Here is a 14,548-nt window from a genome sequence, read left to right as displayed (position 1 = left end):
AGAGCGCGCTCAGGTAAAATTGCGGCGGGAGGGAGAAAAGAGCCGATGCACACGGGATCGAGAAAGGAAGAAAGGGGACCACAGAGCTTCGGTGGAATCGACCGGTTCAGCGCTAAACGGGCTCTGGCGCATTGTTTCTCATACTGGAGTCGAGCGCAAGATGTGATGCCAAGCCCATTCTCTCTCCTCTATTCTCTCTCTTCCACATAGAATTTTGCTGAGCTGTCTTGGCTATAAGCCAAGCTAACATTGCTTATTGTACATGCCCTAAGAGAGCCAAGTGCTTGGCTCTAAGCCAAGTGATTAGAGCCAAGTTATACAGTATGTTGTCTCTAAAACGCTTTCTCTTTCCTATTCCTCCTCATAATAATTGCTATTTGAGCCCACTACTACATATGCATATGTGCCTAGCTTGGTACTTGCATAAAAGCCAAGCTATCATCTCTCTTCTCTCTCCTCCACATCAGCATTAGCTTGACTATAAACCCATTAGGTCAGTCTCAATGCATGTTTCATAAGAGTGTCATGCACATTAAATAGGGTGCTACATAAGCAAAATTGCTGACTTGGCACGGTCATTAAATGAAGGAGTTTCATCAGATGAGAGAGGAGTTTCATCCCCATGAAACTCATGTGGCTCGGTTAACTAGTTTATAGTCTTGGTAACTGTGCTATGAAATTATGCATTGAGACTGGTCGGCCTTGTTTAGTTTCAAAAAAATTTGCGAAATAGGAATAGTACCACTTTCGTTTGTATTTGACAAATATTATCCAATCATGTACTAACTAGACTCAAAAGATTCGTCTCGTCAATTTCGACCAAACTGTGCAATTAGTTTTTATTTTTATCTATATTTAATACTTCATGCATGCGTCTAAAGATTTGATGTGACGGGGAATCTGAGAAATTTTGCGAAATTTTTTTTTTGAACTAAACAAGGCCTATACCTGCTTTTAATGCATCCATGCTACAATGTAGATCCATGTTGCGATCAGAAAATACAATGTAGATCCTTGTGCTGGAAGGATAATCCATAGCTTCGAGGAAAAGGGCTGCTTCACGAGGAATCATAGGGCAGCCTCGTCTCTCCATACTGTTTATTTCCTTCTCTTTCCAGTGCTACACCAGTTGAACCCTTTCCTCTGGAACGGGAATCAGCTTTCCTATGTTACAAACGGGACTTAAGCAGTTCCTTTCAAGACAAAGGAGACACTGTGTCTGGTTCAAGGAATAAGGCGATTCATCTTTTCCTCACTCTTTATATTGTTTTGTTGACCCATCATCAATAAATTCATTCCACCAAATTTGAGTAATAGGGTGTCTGGTCCAAGTAATAAGATGATCCATCATTTTCTTGTTCATCACATTTTTTTTGTTTAGTTTATGAAACAGAAATTGTTCCTCGCAAGCTAATAATTAGTACTGATACGAGAAATAAGTCATTCTATCAAAATTGAGGCATTAACTTGTTATGCATCACCTCATCTAAAATGGAATTATTCTTCAAACCAAACACTCATAAATTCCTTACTAAAATCCTATGATCCAAACATGCCTTAAATCTGGATGGACCTGTATTACCGCCTGCTGCTATGCTACCAAAGAATCAATCGACACAAATAACTTTGTCCATGCACTGGCACGGGGACTGATGCTTATGTAGGTCAGAAAACTGGGGCAGCAAACTGCTGACAAAAATGAGCTAATGTAACTTACACATACAAAAAGGGTACTGTACCTTGTATCAAGGACAGGCATCACAACAAGGTTCCTGACTATCCTGACTATCCGATCCTATACAAATCTAGTGAAAACTTAAGAATTATGGCAATTAGTAAATTTAATGTTCAAAATAGTGGCTGGTAATCTCTCTTTACATAAAACTGTACAGCCTCAAAAATCCAGGCAATGTGATCACTGAAAATAGGCACAAAGCTTCCATCTTGTTTAACTGGCTGCAGTTATCTCAGTTGGAGTTGTAGAGCAGATGCACGAGCAATCTGTTCCATTGGTGCCTCTTTCAAGCAACCGTTTGTTGCGATTAATCAACAACTTTATCAGTGGTGCTTTAAGGGATACTTGGCGCCAAATCTCATTCACTGGTCCATTCGGATCCTCATACTCAAAGTAACGTTTCACCTGAAAAGGTCATTCGAATTTCAGCGAATAAGAAAATTATTGACAGATAAATATACTGAAAGAAATTTGAATGTGCATGCCATGCCTCTGAAAGCTAAGTTTATGCAATATATAAGACTAGATTGAAACATCACATGTTCCAGCCTCACACCACATATCTCTACCCCATGCATGAATAAGGTCGCAATCTTAGTATGGACCCATCAGCTCATTCTAGTTATTTTGATCAATCAACCATATGTACTACTCCCTCGTCCTAGAATGATAAGCATATCGTAAACCAACAATTACTCAAACTATATACAAGCTTAGGATATATAACCTGCATCGGTAGATTTGTATTCAAAGTGTTTTTGAGATATTGATTCTTTAGCAAATGATAACATATTGTGAAAGAAATTAAGGGTCAAAATCTATTCTGTATGACTTTTCCCTAATCAATATACACATACATTTCAGGACGGAAGGAGTACATAATGAACCAACAATTCAGTGCAATGGGCCCACTTGCATCCTCAAAAGTATAATACCATATAAGATCGAATTAGTGAAAGAGCACAAAATAACTCATATATGAGGCCAGAAAATAATCATATGGCCAAAGTGACAGTTTGTCAAAACAAACCCACTGTAATGGTGATGGGTATTTTGGGATAACTAGGCCTTATGCTTTGCCAAGAGCTTGAGAGATTGAGGGAGACTAGAATTGTTTCTTCATAATTCATTGCTTAATTATATCAATAGAGTCTATAGATATTTATGTCCCTTCTACTTCGACTAATATAAATTGCAAATACAAAGATAACTAAACTTATAAAGATAACTGGGCCGAACTATCAGCCCGTCGGCCGTGGCAGCCTGCTGGCTGCCCATGACATCTCCCCCTCCCTTGAGGACCAGCTCGTCCTGGAGCTGCAGTGATAGTGGTCGAGGAAGGTGCCGAGAGCGTCCTGGATCCCATGGGAAGAGACGAGCAGCCAGTTGGTCGCCCTGGTGGTTGTTGTGGCCTGAGCCCCTTGAACCAGGGAAGGCTGCCACCGCCGGAAGCTCTTGCTGCTGGAAGCTCTTGCCTGAGCCCCTTGCTGGAGTGGTCGGCGCGACGACGAGGGTGGTCGGCGTGACGACGAGGGTGGGTGGCGGCGGCGGCAGGTGGAGATGATGATCGGGAGCGAGTAGGGCAGGTTGGATTGCTACACACAGCTTCCTTGTGGCGTGCCGCACCAGGAATTATCGCGCTGCCGCCTGTAGCCGCACCGCAGCAAGGCGTTCACGCCCGGACTTCTCCAGTTGAGCACAGACGCGGTTGATCATCATGGCGACGCGATCCATGTCCTCTTGGAGCCGGCGCATCCCATCAGCAAGGACAGTGGTCGCAGCAGGGAGCGATCCGAAACACAAGTGTAGCAGCTTGGTGAAGTGGTGTCATGCCGGTGTGCCCTCATCCCGCTGGACTTGAAGGAACCACAGTCGGGCGTCATCCGCCAAATTATGGGAAGTCAGACACACCTTTTCTTCCTCCATGATGCGCTCCCGGTTGAAGTATGTCTCGCATTGGTTGATGAAGGCGAGAGGATCAGATTTCCCATCAAATTGAGGAAAATCCATCTGGAATTATGGCATAGGATGTGGTGATGGTAGGGCGCCGGTGGCTGCTGGTGGTGGAGGAGATGGCGCGGCGGTTGGGAAGGTGGAGCGGAACGACGAGGATCGCCAGACTCGTGATACCAGATGTAATGGTGATGGGTATTTTGGGATAACTAGGCCTTATGCTTTGCCAAGAGCTTGAGAGATTGAGGGAGACTAGAATTGTTTCTTCATAATTCATTGCTTAATTATATCAATAGAGTCTACAGATATTTATGTCCCTTCTACTTCACCTCTTTCGCTAAATAACCTATCTGGGACTAATATAAATTGCAAATACAAAGATAACTAAACTTATAAAGATAACTGGGCCGAACTATCAGCTCGTCGGCCGTGTCAGCCTGCTGGCTGCCCATGACATATCCACATTCTTACTACTTCATATTATAAGTCAAACATGAATGAGACAGTGGGGTGATCTTCCCTGGCAAATGCACTAAGTAGCTGACTCAGATGCCAAATGTATACAGAAGTGGAAAGTACAAATGGAGTTTCTTGCCTGAGGCATGGTGATGGCAGAATTTCATGATGGTCTCTAGTTAAGCTAACTACATTAAATCCTGAAAGGCTGATCGGTGAGGAAGTTTATACTTCAGTCCCCATAAATTTATTTTCAAATCCTCTGAAGTTTACTGAGCTACAGTCAAAATGTTATTACATCATTCAGGCACCACATATTTTCCAACATGTTTTGTATGTGCAATCTACACATTGTTTTCCAAGTTAAAAGAACAAAATTCACTGCACGAAACAAATACTGCAGCCAGGAAACATCTAACCCATTGTTGGAACAACCATTTGCCTCAGGAATAAGAAATCTTTAAGAAAGAGCTGTTAATAAGTAGAATAGCATGCATCTTACTGATGTAAACAGCAGTATGATATAGGTTAGTCAGTACTGACCTTTTTTGTTTCCCTCTGGTACTCCAGAATCCTCTCTGAACTGATTCTTCGAAGCATTGAAGTTAAGTATCCAGGTTGTACTGCTTTGCTTGTCCCGACAAATATTGATATTTTGTTGTAGTCTATAATATCTTCGAATGGAAGTTCAATGTAATCACTGACTATAACAGGAACACACAGACTGACAAGTGCATCAAATAATCTGCACGCTGAGGGAGTATCTCCGGCAGGATGGAGGCAAAATTTAGATGAGTGCATTCCTTGTCTAGCTGCACGCCGACTCTCCCTCGATTGAGTTCCATGTTTTATGGTTACATCATCCTCGTTTTCAAGAATCTGGAAAAGTGCATCACGGACCTTCCCTCCCTACAATATTCAGAATGACAAGCTGTAGCGTAAGTACATAATATTGCATAAACAAAGTACAAAATCAAAACAGGACACTGACTGTAACTCCATTGACAAGGAAAACAATGATGAACTATATGTAAAAGAAACTAAGGCTCAAGAGACACATTTTAGGAACAAAAAGATCAAACTAAAGGATAACATAGTAATGCTTTGACATTTGTTTTTCTTTTAACAAAAGCAGGATACTTGACGAATTTAGGATGGGGATCTTCTAAAGACTCTTGAACAATTTTTTTCCTTGTTTCAAACCAAAAAGGAAAGAAAGAATGCACCTTCCTTTTTTTCCTCATCTATTCCATACTTAATTTATCTTATCAATCATGGTTTTGTGTTTCTTATCAGGATGTTGTGGATGCTTGGATGCTGCAGTTGTCTTCTATAGTGTTCCTACTTCCTAACGAAATTTTTTGTCTTCAACAATAATATCACATTCTATGCATAGAAGGTGAGCAAAAGAAAAGGAGGTAGGTAATTAACAAAGCCTTTTAGTCCCAAGCAAGTTGGGGTAGGCTAGAGTTGAAACCCAACATGAGCCCCTAGTCACAGTTCAGGCATGTCAATAGCTGCTTTCCAAGCACTCCTATCCAAACATAGATCTCAGCTAGGTAATTGAAACTGAAACAAAAATCTTTCAGAGGCCAACTATGGCAAATGAAATTGTCAAAAAAGACAAACTTTTTGGTGAAGTATCCAAAAAAACTGGATACCATGAATTGAAGATTGCAGAACTCTAACGCTATGCAATTCTCAAATTTGACGAATTTCTGAATCAACAAGCCCTTACACATTATTCAAAAAATATACTGAGATAAAAAAATGAGGAATTTGTATATGTGGCCCTTGAAACCAATTGTCTTAAGAAACCCCAGTTGACTTTTCCTTGTTCAGTTTTCCTTGGGCATCGGTTCCACTTGCCATAGAACAAAACAAATTCAAAGCAGGCACAATTGCATCCTAACTATTGGGAGTTTATCTGCTACTTCTAGCGCTTCCTAGATAACAAAGCTAGAGCTGGTTCTCTGAGTAGTTGGTTTGATCAGGTGCTTGGTGATGTTGGCGCAATCTGACCCAAGTGTACCTTCTGGGACTCGAGGCATCCAATTTGCAGCCAGGGATAAGTCCTATCTAGATGCACATGCCTATCTCTCTTCAAGCACATAAAAAGAGCAGAATTCAGTCACTCATGAGCTCACCCAGCTAGCAAAACGGTTGTTTCATACTGCAGATTGCAATCATTGTCCAGTGTGTGCTTGAGTAATTTGTAAAGCTCTTCTCTTTATTCGCAAAAAGAAAAGGCATCCTAACTCTGTTTTCTTCTAAGCTTCATTTTTATATATGACAATATGCATATAAGAACACCACCAATATAATACCATTCTATTAATACTTCCTCCGTCCCAAAAAGAGTGCAATTCTTGCTCTTTGAGGAGTCAAACAATGTAAAGTTTGACCATACTTATGTACCGAATAAGTATCATTAGACTATTTATGAAATATATTTTCATAGTAAACCTATTTGGAGACATAAATGTTGGTACTATTTTCTATAAATTTAGTCAAACTTATTAAAAATTTTTGACTTGGTTCAAATCTAGAACTGCATTCTTTTTAGGATGGAGGGAGTATCAAGTAAGAATGTTGTGTAAATTAGCTAACTACAAGTTCCAAAGGGCACCTTCACTTGGTTATCTGTAATCTACAGCATACAGTATATGCCCCCCCTTAAAACACAGTTGTACTTAAATAAACTGACCGATGCCCCAATCAGAATAAATTCATCATGTTTCTTCCAAAATTCGAGAGTTACCTCCTTGCGGTACCTATTGCCCATGAAGAACAGCAATAAGGGCCGGCCATCCACCCCGACCTCACCCTTGAAGGAGTTGATTCGGTGTGAGTAGGGCAGGATGACATCCTTGACGAGAGATGCCTGGTCGCTACGCAACCTGCCGAAATCAGAGACCAGGAGTACGGCATTGCTGATCCGGTCGATCACCCTGTACAGGGCATTGGGATCCTGGCAGATGAAAACGTGATCCCTCCCCATGTGGCGCCGCCAGTAAGGCTGCCGCTCCAACCACTCTAGGAGCTCCTCTTGCATGGCGTCGTCGCTGTACGCTGCCGCTGCCCCAGAGGCGTTTGCTGCCGGCGGAGAGCGGATGGGGTTCACAACAAGGCTGAGGGAGGAGAAGAAGGGCACGTAGAAGAGGTCGGCGTCGCTCGGGTCGTCCACGCGTGCCACGGGGCGGTCCCGCGGGCCGCGTCGGAGCAGGTCCTTGAAGAGCCACCACTCCGCCGAGTGCTGGTGTCCCGGGTACCGCAGCTGCTCGTCAGGCAGAGCTGCGGCGGCATCCGCGGAGCCCGATGGAGCACGCGTAGCCGTGTAGCTCCGGACAACGCCGTAGGTAAACTTGGCCGGCAGGTCGTACAGGTAGATCTTGACGGGAGCAGGCGGGGCGGAGGTTGATGCCGGAGATGAGTAAGCGATAACGGAGCCCGAACTGAGGGAGTGGGAAAAGCGGGAGGCGGAGGGGGAGGAAGGGGAGAGGAGAAGGAAGAGGAGGGCGAGCGAGAGCGCGAGGAGTAGGAGGAGGACCGGGGAGGAGCGGCGCGACGGCATGGCGCGCGCGGCGAGCGCGAGGAGGGATCTCGGAAGGAGGAGGTTCAGGCGGGGAGGCGGCGACGACGGTGGCGGTGGCACGAGGATCGGGGACGGGCGCGGCTTGCGGGGCGGCCTTCCGCGCTCCCACATGGGGCCGGCAACGCGGTGGGGTGGGCGGGGATGGGGAGGTGGAGTGCGGCGGAGGGAGTGAGGCGGGGGACGACGGAGATTGGGATGCGAGTACGACGTGGTGGCCGCCCACTGGGTGACTGACTGTGGGTCCTGCCCGTCGGTGACTGTAGACTCGTAGACTAGCATTTGTATTTATCTAAAAAAAAGAAGTGGAAAGGTCATGTGAAATTTCAGCCATATTCATGTTTGGAACTCCTAAGAAGAAAAACTTATGCAGAAAAACGAATTATGGAATGCATATTGAGTTTGCTTTGTGGACACTAGCCTTTATATAAGGTTGCACACAAACAATGAAAGCTTCTTCTTGTTCTTCTTCTCTTGCTCATCAATCTCATTATCATGATCAAATGTGTTACGAGTGATGATATTTTTCGATACTTGTGTGGGAGTGAGGTTCTACAGTTCACCTCTCATGATAATGATGATGATGATGATGATGATGATTTTGAACTTCTTAGGAAGACATCTCAAGAACTTGTGAGAGAAGTTTGCATCACCTACATTCTTGTCCTAGGCTTCTCAATTTATTAACAATCACATTTAGTCTATGAAACGTCTCTAGGACACTCTCTTCACTTGACATTTTGAGCTTTGTATATTTGTCCATAAAAATATATAGCTAGGTATCCTTTATTGTTGTACTACCCTCGTGCTTTGATTAATCTCTTTACACCTCATGTGCCGTCTCCAAATCCTTGATGGTCTACATGACCTTGGGATCATGTGCTTCATAGATCATATTGAGGTGTTGATCCTTCTCTTCTAGACTAAGGTAGGATCCTTCATACCAAGCATAGCAAACTCTGACTACTACTAGTCAAACATCTTTTTCCCATAGCCTTCAAAGAAGCACACATTCTTCTACTCCAATAGTCATAAGTTGTGACAACAAAGTTGGGCTTGGAGATACTATTACTAGCCATTTCTTTACTTCAAAATAGTGAACTCTTCATATTAATACAGACTTGACTCTGATACCACTTGAAAGTATCTTTGGATGGCTAGAAAAGATGAATAGCCTAATTTAAAAAAATCTAAAAACTTGCACACACACACACACACACTATGCAAAGAGGTTAGATACAAAGGAGACACTAATAAGTCTACTTTACTTAGTGTCTTGCAAACCTAGGGTGGTCAACAACCTACACCATTTGAGTGCCAACAATATGAACCAAGCATGTCACTAGAATTGAATTAACTAGGTTGGTTTGCTTCCTGAGGTGATAAATCCTAATAGTTCTGCTCTAGGAATAGTAAGAACACAAAGTAAAGCACAATAGTAGAGTGATCAAGTGAAAATACCACATAAGGGACAATGACGTAGAGATATATCACATGTCATTTTGTGACTTCATGGTCACCTACGTCCATGTTGAGGCAAGCCCAACAATCATTGCTCCTTATCAAAGTTAATGACCCCACAAGGTTGGCTCTGATGTGATGATGTGAGCACTTGATCCATCTCGAGGTGGCTCAATCATAATGTGTTATCCAAGCCCCTTTCAGTAGAGTGGCTCTTCGCCTTCTAGCAAGGATGAACCCAATATCCCTCGCAAATCACCTTTGGAGCACCTCACAATCTTCAATTGAGTGCTTCAATGAAGTCCCACTACAAGTCATCTAGGTAGTCGCAACCACCATGAGTAACAAGAAAATCTACAGCAAATTTTATCTTTGGTGCTACTCGATGCAATCTCTCAAAGCATATGTACTAGAATCACTCCAGTATCACAAAGAATGCAAGCTCTAGCAAGCAAATATGAGTGGAGGTGTATCTCTTGAGCTCGAATGTATGATTGCTAGGAGGTCCAAGAGTTATATCTAGACTAGCCACACCCTCTATTTATAGCTCTACTCAAGAAACTAGTCATTGTTAACTTGATGTGCTAAAAAGAGCTCATGTGCCTCACAAGAGCTTCCCAACAGTCACCTACTGAGTCAATTAAAGTAGTTGTTAGACCTTGGTGTTGTCTCCAGTGCACCACCTTGTAGGGTCGAGATGGCGGACTAGAGGGGGGGTGAATAGTCCTTTCTAAAAACTTATCACGCCGGCTAACCGAAACAAATGCGAAATTGATACTATCGGTCTAGCCAAGACTACACCCCTCTATCTAAGTTCTCTAGCACCTTGTAAAAGATCCTAAACAAGCAAATAAGGTGCTACCTTAGCAAGAGCTTGCCTAACCAAATCTAGGTGCAAGGTCACACAAACCTATGCCACTAGTACTTTGCAAAACAGGGAGCTCCTACACAACTAGTAAGCAAAAGCACAAAGCTCCTAAGCTCACTAGCAATGCTCAATAACAAGGTAACCAATGCCAAATTAGAGAGCGCAAATTACTTAGCTACACAAACTAAGCAAAGTGACTAACAAGGCTACACAAACTAAGCAAAGTGACTAACAAGGTTACACAAACCAAATTAGCCACGTAAGGGAATTACTTCTAGCTACACAAGCAAGAAGGTAACTAGCAAGCTACACAATCTAACTAATTACAAGAGAAACTACACAAGCACAAGTATATGAAAGTAAATACAAGCTTGTGTTAGGGACTTGCAAACCAACGGGAAGAATAATGTTGACACGATGATTTTCTCCCGAGGTTCACTTGGTTGCCACCAAGTTACGTCCCCGTTGAGACAAGCTCCAAGGTTGCCGCCGGTCCTCTTGGTAGTGGTGACCCGCAAGTCACACTCTCCCACATGGAGTGCTTACCACAAGCTCTAGCACTTGACCCGGCCGGACCACTTGTCGCCCTTCGCGTCTCGCTCTACTAGAGTTGCTCTTCGCGCTCCCCGTGGGGTGAGCACCATACCCCTCACAAATCCTCCTCCGGAGCACCGCACAATCTTCTCACGTGCTTCAAACGGAGTCACAATCCACCAAACCGTCTAGGTGATGGCAATCACCAAGAGTAACAAGAAATCCCCAATCACAAAGATTTCCTAGTGCCACCAAATGCAAATCACGAAAGCACACACTAGGCTCTCACTCCCTCACTCAGAATAGCACCGAGCATGAGAGGGAGAGGAAGGGGAAAAAGTGGATCTTCAACCTCTCATCCACACCCACAAAGGGCTCTCAATCTCTCTAAGAAATTTTAGCTCAAATCCATGGGAGAGAGAGTGGAGAGGAGGAACCCTAACTTGCTTGCTCTCCTAAAGTGAGAAAATGGGGAGAGAGGTGAGGAGGAAGAGGGCAGCGGAAAGGTCCTAATATGGCTAGAGGGGGGGTGAATAGCCTATTTAAAAAATCTACAAACTCACTAGAGCAAAAGGTTAGTAAATAACAAAGCGAAGCTTTTTGCTCTAGCTCTAAAGGGGTGTTTGCAAGCCACCTACCCAACAATTCTAGTTGCTAAGATCTCTAAGCACACAAGAACTAAGACTTTACAAGTTACACTAGAGAACTAAGCTACACAAGTCAAAGTAAGCAACTAAACTAATTACACTAGTTTGCGGTAAGTAAAGATAAGATGAGATATTTATACCGCCGTGTAGGGGATGAACCAATCACCAATATAAACAATCAAGCACCGGGAGAATGCCAATCAAACACAATTGAGACACCGATTTTTCTCCCGAGGTTCACGTGCTTGTCGGCACGCTACGTCCCCGTTGTGTCGACCAACACTTGGTGGTTCGGTGGCTAAGAGGTGTAGCACGAACCTCGTCCTCACTAGGACACCACAAGAACCTACCCACAAGTGAGGTAGCTCAATGACACGAGCAATCCACTAGAGTTACCTTTCGGCTCTCCGCCGGGGAAGGTACAAGACCCCTCACAATCACCGGGAGATGGCCACGAACAATCACCAACTCGTGCCAAAGCTCCTCCGCTGCTCCAAGCCGTCTAGGTGGCGGCAACCACCAAGAGTAACAAGAAAACCGCAGCTAGAACGATCCCCAAGTGCCACTAGATGCAATCACTCAAGCAAATGCACTTGGAATCACTCCCAATCTCACAAAGATGTTTAATCTATGAAGGAGATGAGTGGGAGGTGTTTGCTTAGGCTCACAAGGATGTCAAGTATGTTAGAATGCCAAGAGTATCAGCCCTAAGCCGGCCAAACACGTATTTATAGACCCTCAAACAAATAGAGCCGTTGGCTCTTTCACTGGGCGAAATATGGGGTCATCGGACGCTCTTAAAGGGGCACCGGACGCTCAACACCTGCGTCCGGTGCTCCAACGTCAGCCGCGTGTCAGAGTCTAACGGTAACCTGCAGTGCACCGGACGCTGAGCAGGTTGGCACTGGACGCGTCCGGTGCACACCGGACTCATGCGCAGAGAGCTCCGCAGACTCGCAGGGTCACCGGACGCAAGCCACCGGACGCACCCTTAGCGTCCGGTGCTCACCGGACCCATGCGCAGAGAGGGTCGCAAAACGCCCGCACACCGGACGCGCACCACCGGACGCTCAAGCCAGCGTCCGGTGCCTATCGTCCGGTGCCTTACCCTAGTTGGGCCAGGCACTGTCTACACACCGGACGCTCAGACACAGCGTCCGGTGCCTCTGATCCAGCGTCCGGTGCCTCTGATCCAGCGAGAAACACTCCCGCGACTTCTCCAAATTTCCCACCGGTGCAATAGAAAATATGCACTTCATTTTCTCGAAAAGCGCCGAATCCCGCCGAGCTTGGGAGAGAGGAACCCATCGTCTCTCTACCTTTCAAACTCCTCCTCCTTCTCAAAGTGTGCCAACACCACAACGTGTGTACCAACAAATGCATGTGTGTTAGCATTTTCACAACCATTTTCTTCGAAGGAGTTAAGTTAGCTCACTAGGTTCTAAATGCATGCACAAGAACAATGACACCTAGTGGCACTTGATAACCGCTTAGCCAAAGAATTCCCCTCTTTATAGTACGGCTATCTATCCTAAATGTGATCACACCCTCTATGATGTCTTGATCACCAAAACCAAAACCCTAAGCAATACCTTTGCCTTGATCTCCATAGGGTTTTGTTTTTCTCTTTCTTCTTTTCCAAGTTGAGCACTTGATCATCTTGTGGTCATCACCATCATCACCATGATCATTACTTGCTCCATCACTTGGCATGTACCAACCTCATTAAGTCTACACACACTTAGCATAGAGGTTAGTACTAGGGTTTCATTAATTATCCAAAACCAAACTAGGGCTTTCAGCAGCAGCATCCCCAAATACCTCAGCTCGTGCTCCCAACGGTCAGATTCAGCCTCGCAGGAAATTCCAGTGCGGGTAGGAAATAATTCCAGGCGAACACACTTTTGACCGTTGGCGTGGGTTAGATCTGAGCTCAACCGGAATTTCCAGGTAGGGCCATGAAAATATCCAGGTAAAGCAAGGAAAATTCCGATCGACCCCTCTCTGTTGCAAGCACAAATACAGAATATCCAGGTAGGGTAGTGAATAATTCCGATCGACCCCACCACGTCACTAAGCGCAATGCATATGCAAAAAAAGACTCGCACTTAGTGGCACTAGATAACCATTGCAATTAAAGATTTCCCCTTTTTATAGTACGGTTATCTATCCTAAATCCGGTCAAGCACTTCTCTACTCAACTTAGACCGGTGAAATGAAATGCCCTATAGGTTATACCTTTGCCTTGCGTATTTCATTCCATCTCCTTCGATGTTGATGCAACACATGCACCAACCAATCACAAATGATATGATCCACTTCATAACATCACATGACCGTATTGGTTCATCAATCTTGACCTCACTTGCTCTTCACCATTGCCTTGGTCCATCGGCGCCAAGTCTTGCTCAAGCTTTACCGTCACATGCGGTCCCTCGCTTCAAAGCCTCTAACTTGCCCTTCACACTTGCAACTAGTCCATCGAGCCAAGCCTCATCTTGATCTTCTCCACCTTGGTCACATGACTCCATGTCATGTCTCATATGCAATGAGTTCCTTTATCATCACATATCCACCTATGGACTAATCTCCTGTATATCTCACATAAATACTATTAGTCCACCTAAGTTGTCACTCAATTACCAAAACCAAACAATGACCTTTCACACCTAGAAGCTCTAGTGCATGTTAGAGTTTGATGTGCATGCATAAAAACACCCTCTTTGGATCAACTCTCTAGTGCCACACAGAGAGCTCAGTGGCATATTTTGAGTTTGTCATCGTCTGACAATCTTTTGCTCTAAGACTCTAGTGTTCACAACTCTAGTGGCATCAAAGATGTAATATGCATGCTTTGGACAACTAGCTCGAGTAGAACGTAGACCTGAAGTTCTGGCGCCAACACTCAATGCACACCAAAGGGCTCCAGTGAGTGTATAATCACTCCACCAGCTCCTTTTCTCAAACTTTTTCAAATGGCTAACTCCAATAGATATCTCATGGGATGACCAACACTTCTAGCACCAAGTTAGTATTTTACAAACATTTTCAAAAGTTTTTCACTTGTTAACATTCTGCCACTCGATCCTAATGCATATGCAAAGTTAGATCACTCAAGTGACACTAGATAAACTACGTTTGCAAACTTGATTTACCCCTCTTTATAGCACGACTATCTATCCTGTCAACCTGTGCATTTCAACTTCTTCCCTAATAAGTTTATGGTAGTGAAAGACAAAACTTATGCACATACATTTGTCTTTTATCCTTTGCTTCCATCCCTTCACTTTAATAATTTATTT

The 14,548-nt window shown here is 44.2% G+C and overlaps 1 protein-coding gene across 1 annotated transcript; it reads right to left on the bottom strand.

The window, feature by feature from the left end:
• LOC8056351 (probable arabinosyltransferase ARAD1) lies at positions 1,662 to 7,906 on the bottom strand. Its single transcript, XM_002460826.2, has 3 exons — positions 6,906 to 7,906; positions 4,688 to 5,053; positions 1,662 to 2,140 (listed from the first exon to the last, which is right to left on the bottom strand). The coding sequence occupies exons 1-3, from the start codon at positions 7,848 to 7,850 to the stop codon at positions 1,949 to 1,951; spliced, it is 1,503 nt and encodes a 500-aa protein (XP_002460871.1). The 5' UTR covers positions 7,851 to 7,906; the 3' UTR covers positions 1,662 to 1,948.

Source organism: Sorghum bicolor, chromosome 2, assembly GCF_000003195.3.
Source record: "Sorghum bicolor cultivar BTx623 chromosome 2, Sorghum_bicolor_NCBIv3, whole genome shotgun sequence".
NCBI classification, from domain to species: Eukaryota; Viridiplantae; Streptophyta; class Magnoliopsida; order Poales; family Poaceae; genus Sorghum; species Sorghum bicolor.
The sequence above is the reverse complement of the archived record's forward strand: the minus strand, read 5'-3'. Positions and strand labels throughout refer to the sequence as shown.